This window comes from Pogona vitticeps, chromosome 1, assembly GCF_051106095.1.
Source record: "Pogona vitticeps strain Pit_001003342236 chromosome 1, PviZW2.1, whole genome shotgun sequence".
Taxonomy (NCBI): domain Eukaryota; kingdom Metazoa; phylum Chordata; class Lepidosauria; order Squamata; family Agamidae; genus Pogona; species Pogona vitticeps.
The window spans coordinates 252,187,432-252,203,782 of record NC_135783.1 but is presented as its reverse complement, the minus strand read 5'-3'; the positions used below and the strand labels follow the sequence as shown (position 1 = coordinate 252,203,782).

Below are 16,351 nucleotides of genomic sequence, written 5' to 3'. Positions count from 1 at the left end.
GAAAACAGGAAAATATAATCTGTTTTCTTCACTTCATAAGACGCATAGACTTTCCACCCCCCAGTTTTGTGGGGGAAAAGTGCGTCTTATGGTGCAAAAAATACGGTAATTTATAAAATGTTAGTATCTTCAGGACTTGAACACGCCTATCCCTATTGAAAATGAATAAAAATTAAAAATAAGGATTAACAAGCGATAATGAAAAAACAGTAGCAAGAGGACGCTGAGGAAGGAATTGAAGGAGAGGATCAGAACAAGATATGGTCACAAAGAATAATGAAGAATATGTCTATAATGGTAAAAGAAAATTCTTATAAGGTAACATGGAGATGGTATTTAACTCCAATAAGACTGAAAAGACTGAATATAATTAAAAATATGTGATCTCAATGCTGGAGATGCAAAAAAGAAAAAGGGGCCTATATGCATATGTGGTGGACATGTGAAATAAGAAAGAAAAAGCGGGCACTTTTTTAAAGGAAATTAGAAAATTTATTGGATGTGATATTCAGATATTATCAATTATTGCCCTCCTGAACATAATTAAGAATGATAATTTGAAAAAAGATCAGAAATTTAGTTGTTATGATAGCTACAGTAGCAAGATTAATATTTGCAAAGAATTGGAAAAGCGACAAACAAATTAATCTTGAAGATTGGTATAAAGAAATGTGGACCTTAGCAATTAATGATAAGCTAATGTGAAATGAAAATAGGAAGAGGACTGGTAAAGTCTAATGATTTCAAAGATGTATGAACTTTATACTTAGAGTATGTCTTTCCAAAGAGGAAGGGCAAAAGAATCAATGTATTTTTGGAAAGCTATGGGGTGAAAAGGGGTATCAACTGATATTATTGGTCACCTAGTCCCAAGGGTGAAGGTGGCACGGGTGGGGAAAGTTCAATGTGTATTGTGTGTAGTCACTATTGAGTTTGTATTTTAGTTTTAATTTTGTTATTTGTAATTGTTCTTTAATTAATTATAAACAAAAGAAACAAGCCTTCCTCTGGATGTTAAATAAGCACGAGGTTTCTTCATGTTTCCCCAGGTTTCCATGTTGTAAATTAGCGTATGCCTGTTTAGCGATTGATCATCAGGAAGTACGCACAGTCCTCATTTGCAAAGTGTGATTGTGCAGGCAAAATAGTTTAGAAGGAATGTGTCTTTAGAGATAACCATTTTCACCTAATTGGAAAACTCTCATGAAGTTTGGTGTTTCTTAATATTCAATCCCATCTGAGTGTCTAGAGTTTCTGTATTCAGAACAGAAATAATTATCTATGGCTCCCTTCTTCTTACCTCCACAAATCATTTTGCTCATGCCATTCCTGCCCAAAATTATGCCCAGTTCTCTTCTTGCCATCTGATCACGCCCTCAGTTTCTTTTTTCATCCTGATAGGAACAATTCAACCATTCAATGCCACTGCATTGAAAACCCCTTCTCCTTCAACCTCTATTTCATTGCTAATTGGGCACATATTTTGATCTGACTTTTTTTTCTTCTTCAAAAGCTAGTTACATGCCCAAAATCTTTTCTATACATATCTCTGAATTTAGTGGTTTGGTGTTTTTTTCCCACCCTTCTTAATGTTAATGTATTCTGGTTGTACAATTCTTATTCCCCTGATGTGTGACTGATTTTTTTCTCTCTCCATTGTTCTATAACAGAATGATCCATTTCTGAAAATCCATAAATGCTGGTTGCTATCTGTAACCCTTTCAAAGCAAGCCTTATTTTGATCTTTCAAAACACATGTTTTAGTTCTTTTTGTTAGATTGCTCTCAGCAACGTAGTTAAATTATTCTCGGTTGCTCAGTCTTTAATCTCAAAATCCCTTTAACCCCTAAATTGCCAAACTTTGGAAAACTCAAATTTCAGTGTTTTCAAAGATGCTTGCACATGCCATGTTGCACCTCAGAAAAGTAGACATTTGTCAAGTACAAGAATACCTAATAACAGTTTCATTTCACAAAGCAGTACCACAGTGAAGAACAGGACAAAGTTATTTTTCCTCTCCCGAGGTAATGTTAGTATCTATTATCCCTCACTTAACAAAAGAGTTAGAACAGATCTGTTTGAGAGGTTATTTCCATACAACTCCTGTTAGAGACCTTGGGAGTTATGGCTTCCTTCAATGTCAGTATTATTTTATAGTCATCATGTTTCTACAAATACCTGAATATCTTATAGCAATCTGTACTAATAAACACATTACAGAGGGAATACACCATATGCTTTGCTATTGTAAGAATATAAAAGACGCACCAGCTTTTCAGGGGGCTCACCACAGAATTTTATTACTGAAGAGAAAAAAACTACAAATTGAGTTTTACAAAACAAAAAACACAATTTATGACTCAGCTGTAGATGCCAGCTATAGGCATAATTCCAAGATGGCCAAAATTGCTATAAAAGTTGTTCATATTTAGGGACACAAGTCTTTGCTTATCTTGTCCTTACAAACAAGGACAGGAAATGGCAACATTCTTCTCCATGTCAGGGAAGGTGACGAGGAACCTCCCAGTGTATTAGCAAGAATAATGCTCTGCACAAAATTGCCAACTTTTTGTGCAAAATGACATGATGCAATTGTTGCTGTATTTTTCCGTGTATAAGATGATACTTTTATCTAAAATCTTTAGACTAAAAATTGAGGGATGTCTTATACACGGAAGGAGAGAGGGATCAAAGCACTGCAGGGTCACAGTCCTTTGATCCTGCAGCCCTTTGATCGCCGCTTTTCCCGCCACTTCCTAAGCCCAGTGGGACTGCAGGATCAGAGGGCTGTGATCCTGCAGTCTTTTCATTGCTGCTTTATCCCTCCATTTCCTAAGATCACTGCTTTCCTCTTCCACTCCCACAGCCCTTTGATCCTGCTCTTGCGGGACTTAAGAAGTGGAGGGGGAAAGCAGCGATTAAATTTCCTTACTTGGGGTTGGAAAAGTGGGTGTCATCTTATGCATCAGGTTGTCTTATATACAGAAAAAATATTGTAATTGGTCTTTTTTTAAAACAACAGACCTGCCTCAGGTGTATGTAAAAGCCTGTGTATGTGCTATAAGGAATATACTCTACCGCTGTAAACCTTATCACGAGAAAAATATGCTTCAGAAAATCATCTATCATACCTGAAATGGAAGTCTCTTCCAGTAAACCTCCTTCTTTGATTGATTCTTTGACAATGAACCAGTCCTTGTTCATCTTGTGTGGGAAAGGAAGTGCTGTTTTGTGTGCTGGTATGTCATCCAGACATTTTAAATGAGGGATCAGTTTTTTCACTTCAGCTCTGTAGTTGTAGTCAGGGACCTGGAAATGTCCCAAAGCAGAAAATACTTCAGCATAGCCATTTTAAAGATGTTTTAATGCTAAAAAAGTCTGATAAATAGGTATGAAACACTTAGACATACCAGTGTTAGAAGTAGTAAACTAAAGTAAAACAAAGTGTTTCAGTTGTCTTATTCTTCTACGCAGTTAAGACTCATGCTTGCACAAAATTACAGAACCAAACACAATTTTGGTAAAAATTATTTAACTCAGCCTAAAACTACAATTTAGGCCACCAGTGGTGAACCTTTTTGGGCTCGCATGCCCAAACTAAAACAAAACAAAACAAAACACCAAAAAGAGCAGGCGGCATGCCACGTGGCGGAACCGGAAGTGGCAGCGGAAGGGAGGTTCCCAGCATGGAGGTGCCTTGAAACCCCACTTCAGATCTGTTGTCAGCATGGGGAGGAGGTGGATGAAAGGAAATGTAAAATATAGGAAGAGTGGTATACAGTGGTGCCTCGCATAACGATGTTAATTGGTTCCAGAAAAAAAAACGTTATGTGAAAACATCGTTATGGGAAGCACCATTTCCCATAGAAATGCATTGAAAACCGGTTAATCCGTTCCAACTGGAACGGATTATCCGGTTTTTTCCCTCCCCCCGCGGCTTGGATCTGACCCATGGTGGCTACCTCAGCCATGGCTGGACTCCCTAGAGTCCGGCCATGGCTGGGGTAGCCGCTGCGGTTACCCTTTAAGCGGCGGGGACAGGCTGGGGGGTGGATCGGGGAGCTTGAAGCCTCTCCGTGCCGCCTACCCAGGTCGTTCCCGGACTTCTGGAAGTCCGGGAACGACCTGGGTAAGCAGCGCTGGGAGGCTTCAAGCTTCCCGATCCACCCTCCAGCCTGTCCCCGCCGCTTAAAGCCTCCTTGCGCCGCCTACCCAGCCCGTTCTCGGACACCTAGGTGTCCGAGAACGGGCTGGGTAGGCGGCGGGGAAGGCTACCGGCATCGGGGACAGGCTGGGGGGTGCACCGGGGAGCTTGAAGCCTCTCCGCGCCGCCTACCCCCGCCGTTCCCGGACTTCTGGAAGTCCGGGAACGGCGGGGGTAAGCAGCGCGGGAAGGCTTCAAGCTTCCCGATCCACCCTCCAGCCTGTCCCCGCCGCTTAAAGCCTCCTTGCGCCGCCTATCCAGCCCGTTCTCGGACACCTAGGTGTCCGAGAACGGGCTGGGTAGGCGGCGGGGAAGGCTACCGGCATCGGGGACAGGCTGGGGGGTGCACCGGGGAGCTTGAAGCCTCTCCGCGCCGCCTACCCCCGCCGTTCCCGGACTTCTGGAAGTCCGGGAACGGCGGGGGTAAGCAGCGCGGGAAGGCTTCAAGCTTCCCGATCCACCCTCCAGCCTGTCCCCGTCGCTTAAAGCCTCCTTGCGCCGCCTACCCAGCCCGTTCTCGGACACCTAGGTGTCCGAGGACGGGCTGGGTAGGCGGCGGGGAAGGCTACCGGCATCGGGGACAGGCTGGGGGGTGCACCGGGGAGCTTGAAGCCTCTCCGCGCCGCCTACCCCCGCCGTTCCCGGACTTCTGGAAGTCCGGGAACGGCGGGGGTAAGCAGCGCGGGAAGGCTTCAAGCTTCCCGATCCACCCTCCAGCCTGTCCCCGTCGCTTAAAGCCTCCTTGCGCCGCCTACCCAGCCCGTTCTCGGACACCTAGGTGTCCGAGAACGGGCTGGGTAGGCGGCGGGGAAGGCTACCGGCATCGGGGACAGGCTGGGGGGTGCACCGGGGAGCTTGAAGCCTCTCCGCGCCGCCTACCCCCACCGGGAACGAGGAGGCTTTAAGCGGCGGGGACAGGCTGGAGGGTGGATCGGGAAGCTTGAAGCCTTCCCGCGCTGCTTACCCCCGCCGTTCCCGGACTTCCAGAAGTCCGGGAACGGCGGGGGTAGGCGGCGCGGAGAGGCTTCAAGCCCCCCGGTGCACCCCCCAGCCTGTCCCCGATGCCGGTAGCCTTCCCCGCCGCCTACCCAGCCCGTCCTCGGACACCTAGGTGTCCGAGAACGGGCTGGGTAGGCGGCGCAAGGAGGCTTTAAGCGGCGGGGACAGGCTGGAGGGTGGATCGGGAAGCTTGAAGCCTTCCCGCGCTGCTTACCCCCGCCGTTCCCGGACTTCCAGAAGTCCGGGAACGGCGGGGGTAGGCGGCGCGGAGAGGCTTCAAGCTCCCCGGTGCACCCCCCAGCCTGTCCCCGATGCCGGTAGCCTTCCCCGCCGCCTACCCAGCCCGTTCTCGGACACCTAGGTGTCCGAGAACGGGCTGGGTAGGCGGCGCAAGGAGGCTTTAAGCGGCGGGGACAGGCTGGAGGGTGGATCGGGAAGCTTGAAGCCTCTCCGCGCTGCTTACCCAGGCTGTTCCCGGACTTCCAGAAGTCCGGGAACAGCGGGGGTAGGCGGCGCGGAGAGGCTTCAAGCTCCCCGGTCCACCCCCCAGCCTGTCCCCGGAGCTCGGAAGGGAATTGTCGGCAGGGGACGGTGGCTTCGGGGTCCTTCCGAGGCCACAGCCCACTGCCGACATTTTCCCCCAGCTGAGCAGCGGGGCTTCAAAGCTCCCGCCGCTCAGCTGGGGGAAAATGGTGCCTATGGGGAAAAATCGCAAAGCGATTTTTCCCCATAGGCAAGATCGTTGTGCGATCGCAAAAGCGATGGCAACGAAGCCATCGTTATGCGATTTTTTCGTTATACGGGGCACTCGTTAAGCGAGGCACCACTGTACGTCTTATCGCTGGCTGATAATGGTCTATATGTACTTGAATTAAATTTATGGTACACAAATTTATGGTACATAAACTAGAGTACACAAAGCTTTAAGTCTATCCATTTGTTAATGACAGTGGTAATGGTTCTTAATGCCACTGTTGACTGCTGTTCACTTTACATGGTTCAAATGTTATTCTGTTATAGTTTATTAAATATTTTATTAACTACAGTGGTGCCTCGCTTAACGGGTGCCCCGTTTAACGAGGAATTCACTTAACGAAGAAGATTTTGCGATCGCATAACGTTGTTTCCTATGGGGAAAAATCGCTTTGCGATTTTTCCCCATAGGCTCCATTTCCCCCAGCTGACAGGAGGGGCTTCTTCCGAATCTCCCGCCAGTCAGCTGGGGGGGGAAAGTCGGCGGGCGTTCGGCAGGAGGGGAAAGGAGCCTTCCTTTCTCCTCCTGGCCGATCGCCGGCCAGAGAAGCCCCTGCGCGCTCGGCAGGAGGGGAAAGGAGGCTTCTTTTTCCCTCCTGGCTGATTGCGATCGCCGGCCAGATGGGCGTTCGGCAGGAGGGGAAAGGACCCTTCCTTTCCCCTCCTGGCCGATCGCTGGCACAGACGCCCCTGCGCGCTCGGCAGGAGGGGAAAGGAGGCTTCTTTTCCCCTCCTGGGTGATCGCGATCGCCGGCCAGAAGGGCGTTCGGCAGGAGGGGAAAGGACCCTTCCTTTCCCCTCCTGGCTGATCGCCGGCCAGAGAAGCCCCTGCGCGCTCGGCAGGAGGGGAAAGGAGGCTTCTTTTCCCCTCCTGGCTGATCGCGATTGCCGGCCAGAAGGGCGTTCGGCAGGAGGGGAAAGGACCCTTCCTTTCCCCTCCTGGCCGATCGCTGCCCAGAGAAGCCCCTGCGCGCTCGGCAGGAGGGGAAAGGAGGCTTCTTTTCCCCTCCTGGCTGATCGTGATCGCCGGCCAGAAGGGCGTTCGGCAGGAGGGGAAAGGACCCTTCCTTTCCCCTCCTGGCCGATCGCCGGCCAGAGAAGCCCCTGCGCGCTCGGCAGGAGGGGAAAGGAGGTTTCCTTTCCCCTCCTGGCCGATCGCTGGCACAGACGCCCCTGCGCGCTCGGCAGGAGGGGAAAGGAGGCTTCTTTTCCCCTCCTGGCCGATCGCATGCTGGTCAGCCGGCTGAAGAAGCAGGGGTGAGCTGGGGAGGAGGGCGTGGGAGCCTTCCCCCGCCCTCCTGCCCTAGCGCTGGCCCCATTTTCGGCCAGCGGCCAGCTGATCGGTGGCCGCAGCCATTTTCGCGCCCTGCCCTCGCTTACCGAGGGCACAAAAATGGCTGCCATTATGAGGAAACATCGCTTTACGGTGAGTGTAGAAGCCATTGGAACGCATTAAACAATGTTTAATGCGTTCCAATGGCATTTTCCTATCCGTATAGCGATGTTTTCTCATAGCGATGGTTAATCCGGAACGGATTAACGTCGCTATACGGGGCACCACTGTATTTGGTTGAGAATATATTTTCCCTGTTTTCCTCCTCTAAAAATTATGTGCATCTTAACGTCAGGTGCGTCTTATGGAGCAAAAAATATGGTAACAATAGTAATAATAATCAAAGTAGATATTTCAGGCTTCAGATCCCTCCACCCTTAATTTGGATTCCTACAACTTCCTCTTACTGACTTCTTTAGGAGACATCTTCTTGCATACTAAACAAATATGCCAACAGTCAAACTCTTTCTTTCTACTAGTCCATTCCAGTGCACATTGGGGGAAGAAGCAGATACTATAGCCCATGAGTGGAAAACCAATGTGAGCATCTGAATCTCACACCTGGGATTATGAAGACTAGGTTGCTTTCTTTTGTGACTGGTCTTCAGGATTTAATCACGCAACTCCTCTGAAGTCTGATCTCAGAAACCCAGAAAGCCTACCATGAGGACCCCTCTGCCTTCAACTCTATGTATGAACTGTTTCTAATGTCTGTTTCTGACCTGAGACACAGTCAGGCCACCTTCTTCCCAGTGTGAACAGCAGGAGAAAATTAGCCAGTCTTCTCTTCCTCCTCCTTTATGTATGTACCTGACCTAGTGACTCCTGTGCTTGAGCCAGGACACCATAAGCAGCTGGGAAAATATTAAAAAAGTGGGTGGAGTGGAGTGCCTGCAAAGTTTTTACTGTTCATACTAGAATGGTTCAGAGTTCTTTACTTATGACTCAGTCTGTTTAGAAGAACTGAGCATAATGAGGCACCCACTTTGAGATCAGATGCTAGAGCCAGATGGGAAGTCCAGAGGGATATGGAGGGCTAAGATTCCTTTACTGCTAAAAGAAAAGTACTTCACGGTCTTTAGGTTGTCAGAGCTGTGGACAAATGCAGTCATTATCTCTGCATGTAGAACTTGGCGCAAGACTAGACAGTGATGGACTGGCTTAGGCTAAATAGGGTAGCTAGAAAGCATGGCCTGATACTTAGACCGGTTGGATGATTTTGGGACAGGAAACCAAACTGCACCTTAAAGCAGCCCTACCAGCCTCCAGGCCTCCACATCCTTTCCTATCTCCTCTTCCTCAGAGAGCAGGGAAAAGCTGGATTCCCCCCCCCCCATTTACTGATAGGTAACATATCACTTCATTGGCTTGCCACCAAAGTGCAACAGCACTCAATTTAAAGAAGGAAAGGAAAGGAAAGGAAAGGAAAGGAAAGGAAAGGAAAGGAAAGGAAAGGAAAGGAAAGGAAAGGAAAGGAAAGGAAAGGAAAGGAAAGGAAAGGAAAGGAAAGGAAAGGAAAGGAAAGGGGGGGAATAAACCTTCCCTCCACCTCCTTGTTCTGTTTCCCCCTCAACAGGAAGTATAGGAAAGCTGGATTTTTGTAATTATTTATTGATGTGACATATCACTTCATTGGCTTGCCACCCAAATGAAATGCTAAATTGAAAAGGAAAAGGAAAGAAAAGGAGAGAAAGGGTCATTCATACTCCCTATTCTATTCTGCCACCCCCTTGGGAGGAGGCGGGGAAAGCTGGATCCCCCCCCCCATTTACTGATCAATGACACATCAGTTCATTAGCTTGCCACCCAAGTGACATAGTACTCACTGCATTGTGGAGGAAACACTTGCCTGTGTTGTTTTGGTTCAATAGTAATCTTATCCATGCTTAAAAAAAAATACAGCAGCCTCTGCTAGTGACCCAAAAAGGTGTGGATAGCCATAGAAAAGGGTCAGGATGGCTTGTAATTACCAGTATGCTGTGTAGTCACTGGAAAATAAACTGAACCTGACTGTGCCAAAAGGAATTCGAAATGCAAGATAAAGGGCCACCTGACTGCACCCTTAGCAACTTTGGCTACATCTCATTTGGGCTACTGTAGCATGTTCTATGTGGGGCTGCCTAGAAAATTTTCAAAAACTTCAGCAAGTCCAGGACATCGTTGCTAGATTCCTGACCAGAGCTGGCTACAAGGCGAACAGAAACTATAAGTTATAACAGCTTCCCTGGCTACTGGTATATTTCTAGGAACAATTCAAAGTGCTGATTTTAACCTGTAAAGCCCTAAATAATTTTTGAGTCCAGGCTATTTGAAAGACCTTATCTCTCTCTCCACACCAGCTACCCCAAGTTTTAAGATCTTTAAAACATGAAATCTCTTGATCCATAACTCTCCCACAACCTTTTTAAGTAGAAGCTCCCAATGCAGAAATAATGCTGTAAAAACACTTGTAAAAAGGAAAGCAGATGTTAAAAGAGTAAAAATGTGGACTAAGAATAAGATGGAATTCATGAGCAGAGCATATATTTCAAAAGGTTAAGGAAATTTAAAGCATAGAGTAGTATGTTTAGTATAAAATGTAGAGTGTAAGTCATGTATACAAATGTCGGGTGTTTTTGAAATGCAAGAATTCCTTTTTTAAAGTTGCTGCTCCCAGGCTGTGGAACTCCCTCCCACAAGAGATCAAGTTGGTCCTCTCTCTTCTGTCCTTCTGCTAGCAGGCAAAGGCCTTACTTCTCAGGCAGACTTATAACACGCAAGCTGTTACTAAAGAAATGATTTTAAGGGGGAGGGGAGTTGTCTTTTTACCCTTTTAAATGTGCTTTTAAAGTTGTTTTTAAGTTCTTTAATTGGAACATCTCTGCTTTTTATTATTTGTACATTAGTTTGAATCCCTCAGCAGGGCAAAAGTTTGGGTATTCAATAAACTAATTAATTTCCTGATACTACGTTGCATGCGTGTTTAGTCGTTTAGTCGTGTCCAACTCTTCGTGACCCCATGGACCAGAGCACGCCAGGCCCTCCTGTCTTCTACTGCCTCCCGGAGTTGTGTCAGGTTCATGTTGGTTGCTTCGCAGACACTGTCCAGCCATCTCATCCTCGGTCGTCCCCTTCTCCTCTTGCCATCACACCTTCCTAACATCAAGGTTTTTTCCAAGGACTCTTTTCTTCTCATGAGATGGCCAAAGTACTGGAGCCTCAGCTTCAGGATCTGTCCTTCCAGTGAGCACTCAGGGTTGATTTCCTTTAGAACTGATAGGTTTGTTCTCCTTGCAGTCCAGGGGATTCTCAAGAGCCTCCTCCAGCACCACAATTCAAAGGCATCAATTCTTCGGCGGTCTGCTTTCTTTATGGTCCAGCTCTCACTTCCATACATCACAACAGGAAAAACCATAGCTTTGACTATTCGGACTTTTGTTGGCAAGGTGATGTCTCTGCTTTTCAAGATGCTGTCAAGATTTGTCATCGCTTTCCTCCCAAGAAGAAGGCGTCTTTTAATTTCAGGGCTGCTGTCTCCATCTGCAGTGATCATGGAGCCCAGGAAGATAAAATTTGTCACAGCCTCCATATCTTCCCCTTCTATTTCCCAGGAGGTGATGGGACCAGTGGCCATGATCTTAGTTTTTTTGATGTTGAGTTTCAGACCGTTTTTTGCACTCTCCTCTTTCACTCTCATTACAAGGTTCTTTAATTCCTCCTCACTTTCTGCCATCAGAGTGGTATTATCTGCATATCGGAGGTTGTTGATATTTCTTCCGGCAATCTTAATTCCGGCTTGGGTTTCTTCCAGTCTAGCCTTCCGCATGATGTATTCTGCATATAAGTTAAATAAGCTGGGGGACAATATACAGCCTTGCCGTACTCCTTTCCCAATTTTGAACCACTCAGTTGTTCCATGACCAGTTCTAACTGTTGCTTCCTGTCCCACATATAGGTTTCTCAGGAGACAGATAAAGTGGTCAGGCACTCCCATTTCTTTAAGAACTTGCCATAGTTTGCTGTGGTCCACACAGTCAAAGGCTTTCGCATAGTCAATGAAGCAGAAGTAGATATTTTTCTGGAACTCTCTGGCTTTCTCCATAATCCAGCGCAAGTTAGCAATTTGGTCTCGAGTTCCTCTGCCTCTTCGGAATCCAGCTTGTACTTCTGGGAGTTCTCGGTCCACATACTGCTGAAGCCTACCTTGCAGGATTTTGAGCATGACCTTGCTAGCGTGTGAAATGAGTGCAATTGTACGGTAGTTGGAGCATTCTTTGGCACTGCCTTTCTTTGGGATTGGGATGTAGACTGATCTTTTCCAATCCTCTGGCCACTGTTGAGTTTTCCAAACTTGCTGGCATATTGAATGTAGCACCTTAACAACATCATCTTTCAAGATTTTAAATAGTTCAACTGGAATGCCATCACCTCCACTGGCCTTGTTGTTAGCCAGGCTTTCTAAGGCCCACTTGACTTCGCTCTCCAGGATGTCTGGCTCAAGGTCAGCAACCACACTCTCTGGGTTGTCCGGGATATCCAAATCTTTCCGATATAATTCCTCTGTGTATTCTTGCCACCTCTTCTTGACGTCTTCTGCTTCTGTTAGGTCCCTCCCATTTTTGTCTTTTATCATGTTCATCTTTGCGCAAAATGTTCCTCTAATATCTCCAATGTTCCTGAACAGATCTCTGGTCTTTCCTTTTCTGTTATCTTCCTCTATTTCTTTGCATTGTTACTTATGCATACGTTGCATACTAACAAATATAGAAGGAGCAGTGAAAATGATATCTAATGGGGCGGGGGGGGGAGAGAGCACAGCAGACAAAATCACCTGCTCCTGTAGCATGTGGTTTCCAGTCTATCATCCTGGCTAAGAGGAATATCTTCCTATTATACATACACACAGTGCTCCTGCAATAATTGTGACAGACTGCCAGTTGTTGACTGCCACAGAAATGAGCTCATCTAGAAATTAAAATTACTCAGCAAACTCAGCAGATAGCCTACTGTAGACAGCTATGAATTTACTTGAAATAATATATTTTGTTTTAATGCATCACCATCACGACCACCACCACCACCACCACCACCACCATTTAAAAACTCCAAGCACAGTCAAAATTATAAAGACATTGACTGGTATTATATAACAGATACAAGTTTTAACAAAAAAAACCTAAGTTTCTGTTAAATATCAATGCAGTACGTATGCTGTTCCTAATATTGCCTTTTTTTGTAGCTCTTTGTTTAGCAGTGATTCTATCTCTGTGGAACTTTTTGCATATAGTTTTAGGTCATCCATGTATTGATTTTTTTCAGCTTGTTGTGAAATATAGTAGCCCAATCCAGTTTTATATAAAATTATTGATACGGGATTAGTGAGATGTTAAACAGCAGTGGTGACAAAGAATCCCCCTGAAACATTCCTCTTTTGATGCTAACTTCCCCAATTTCTTCACCATGGGCCATTAAGATGGTTTTCCATTTTCCATGTTTTTCTTTAGGAACTTCTGAATGTTTTTACTAATCCCAAACATTTTTAGGCATGTGTTAATCCAGCTGTGTGGCAATGAGTCAAATGCCTTTTTATAGTCTATCCAGGCCATGTTAAGGTTTGTTTTTCATCTTTTTGCATTTTTAAGAATCATTTCATCAATAAGCAGCTGATCTTTTGTGCCTCTTGACTTTTTAAAGTTCCCTTTCTGTTCAGTTGGGTATAGGGAGTTTTCAGTTAAGTATTTATACATTGGTTGTTGTGGGTTTTTCGGGCTCTTTGGCTGTGTTCTGAAGGTTGATCTTCCTAACGTTTCGTCAGTCTCTGTGGCCGGCATCTTCAGAGGACAGCACTCTGTGCTCTGGTGCAGTTTGTTTGGGAGTTGAGTATTTATGGCTGTGAGATCCGCTTTTGCCCTTTTCAGGAGATGGGTGATTATGGTGATCAGTGTGTTTTTGTTGTGGGTGTACTGTTGTGAAAAGGAGGAGAGATTATCTGTCACTGTGATTGATAGGTGTCGTTAGCTGGTCTTTTGTATGTAGTAATCACCTTGTGGCTGGGTAGAGTTCGTTGACCTTTTGCACGCTGTATTTTTCAATGCTGAGAGCCAAGTTTTGTTGAGTTTCAAACTTTCATCTTTTTTGTTGAAGTTCTGCTGGTGTCTGTGGATTTCAAAGGCTTCCCTGTGTAGTCTAATGATTGCTGGTGTTATCCAGTATTTCAGTATTTTTAAATAGAATTTCATGTCCTGCTTGTTTCAGGGCATGTTCAGCTACTGCCGATTTTTCTGGTTCTTTTAGTCTGCAGTGTCTTTCATGTTCTTTGATTCTGGTGTGGATGCTTCATTTTGTGGTTCCAATATATACCTGCCCACAACTGCAAGGTATCCAGTATACTTCTGCAGTGGTGAGGGGGTCCCTTCTGTCCTTTGCTGACCGTAACATTTGTTGTATTTTTGTATATTATACATCCAGCCCCGAAACAGCAAAACCTCCAATCAATAGTCAATTTTCTGTGTCAAGATTATACGTCTATTTGTTCACTCACAGTCTATCATTGACTATACAAACTATTTCATAACCAGACGTGTAACACAGTACAACCTTGCTTCCGTTCCAAAGGAACACACTTCTACTACACACACAGAATGGCTGTTTACATCTTTTCTGGCAGGATGATCCCCCACATGGCACAGTTAGCTGGCTCTGAAGCATCTGAGAGTTCTAGAAGTGTCTTACAGTGAAGTGCAAGGCAACTACTGGGTTCCAGCTGAGAAAAGCTGGCATGAATGATGCTCTGAAGTGCAAGCAACAACTACCAGAGTGTTTCAAAAAACAGTCTTCTTTCAGTATACATAAATAGGCAGCTGTTTTCTGCTTCCTTCTCAATCATCCTCATGTAAAGTTAAGTACAAAGTTTCACTTATTTCAATGAAATTTACTTCCAAACAACCATACGTCAGCAATCAGTCTTTGCAGTACGTATTTGAAATGAAGATTTCATTAGTTTAATGAATGAAAGCAGGAGTAATCTCACACATACAACATGCCACACATTTATTCACATGACTCCAGTAGTAATTGTCCCAGGCAAGCCTTCAAAAGGCAAACATGCTATGCTAATCCAGCAAAGCAATTTCTTTTTATGGTTACATAATGTGTAAGATGTACATTCTGCAACGAAACTGAAACAACAGACATACCTCTGAAGATTGTGGATTTGGCTTCCAGCAAACAAGATTTCCTTCCAGTGTAAGAGTAGTTAGTTTAGGACAGAGACCCAAATATTGAATCTGATTAAGGTCCTCAATATTGTTTCCTTCTAGGTCTAGAATCTCCAGATGCTCCAGGAGGCTTAGTTCGCTCAGGTCAGCAATATTGTTGTAGGCTATGTAGAGTTCCTAGGAGGGAAATCAAAACAACCTTAACAGTTTTATAAAATTTAAGCATAATATTCTAAATGAAGAAACTCAATTGAAAGCATCCAAGTTTTTCTGTATGGTATGGTGTTTTATTTTTAGACACCAAACTGTTTTGAATTCTCAAACGCCCAAACTCACAAGCCCATCACATGGCAAACTACAGTAACGGTACAATGCATGGCAATATTTTCTGAACCAGACACTGGCATCAATATTTCAAAAGATCTAACATTTAAGTAACTACATATACATTTACAGAATCAACTCAGTACACAGATCCCTTCAATGGGCTAATAAGAACAACACAAACAAGCCGAATATTACATAAACATGTGAACTAAAGGAACATGTCAAATCCTCAATTGTCCTACCTTCAAAGAACAACAGGAAGCAATCCCATCTAAATCTGGAAGCCTACAACGAGCCATCCACAGGACCTGAAGACTAGATAGTGCTGTTCCGAGGTCCCTAAGGAAAACTTAAAGTTGAAACTTAAAGGGTCATTTGCACTCACTGCTCATCACAGCAACCTGTACTCAGGAATCCATATAGATAATTAGTTTCATATAATAATAACTGTGTGCCATCAGGTTAATTCTGACTTATGGTGACTCTTTTCAGGATTTTCTAAGTAGGCAGTACTAGGCAGAAAAAGAGTGGTTTACCATTCTTTTCTTCTGGGGGCATCAGTTTGCCCAAAGCCACAGATGTTGGCTCTGTTTTGATACAAACTGTACCTTGACTTCAGCAGACATGGATTTCACATTCCAGTTTATCCCACTCAGATTCAAAGGTTGATTACATAATGCACTTACATTACCAGAAATAGACTTTGAAAATCATTAACAGCACAGAAGGCAGCTTGAAAGAAAATATGGAAGCACCCTATCTAGGTGGTTGGAACATGCATTGATGTATTTATTTTATTGAGCCTTAGGCAGTAAGTCTGAAGCATTCAACCCCTATTGCAATTTAACCTTTTTAAAGACACAAATTCAGACATTCAGGGCACATTTGCCCATACAGAGACAAAAGTGACACCACTTAGGGTGTGATCTATTCATACCTTCTTCAATTTTCCTCATACCTCTGCATCTCAGATCTATTTTCTGTCTAATTAATTTCCAATTAAATATTTCACAACAAATTCCTAAATTAATTCAATAAAAGGAATGACCTGTGAGGTCAGAAGTACCCACCACTGAAGTGGTTGTCAATAAACCAAATAGTTCTGTAATTCAAGTTTGATTTGGATTAATTCATAGTTTTATTCATTCATTCATTCATTCTATACCCCACCCATCTAGACCAAAGTCTACTCTGGATGGCTACTTAACATCTAACATTAATAATTTTATATTGCAGTACAGTATTTGAATATAAACCCAACCCATACCCGACCACTTTTAATTTCATGCTTTCTCCAAGCAGTGAGAGATTTTATCAAGCTGCATTCACAGACATATACAAGCAATTAACAAGACTCCTGTATATTTTTGTGCTGTGGTTGCTGCTATTACATGCATTGGCTGTCTTTACTGAATCAATGCCGAATTAATCCATCTTATAGTTGAGCATCCTCTTTTCTTACTGCTTTCCAATTCTCCCAACATTATTGTCTCCCAACACTGTGAGCCTTGACTTCTCACAATGTGCCCAAAAGGATAG

The 16,351-nt window shown here is 44.6% G+C and overlaps 1 protein-coding gene across 7 annotated transcripts in view; it reads right to left on the bottom strand.

The window, feature by feature from the left end:
- The window catches only part of LRRC56 (leucine rich repeat containing 56), a 66,402-nt gene that overhangs the window by 15,661 nt on the left and 34,390 nt on the right, over positions 1 to 16,351 (bottom strand). For 6 of the 7 annotated variants that reach the window (XM_020784189.3, XM_020784186.3, XM_020784187.3 and 3 more), the window contains 3 exons: positions 15,055 to 15,151; positions 14,465 to 14,662; positions 3,132 to 3,309 (listed from right to left, as the gene is read on the bottom strand). In XM_020784189.3, coding sequence (XP_020639848.3) covers positions 3,132 to 3,309; positions 14,465 to 14,662; positions 15,055 to 15,151 — 473 coding nt within the window. The remainder of the gene's footprint in view (positions 1 to 3,131; positions 3,310 to 14,464; positions 14,663 to 15,054; positions 15,152 to 16,351) is intronic. The other variant, XM_078383649.1, reaches the window with a different exon arrangement.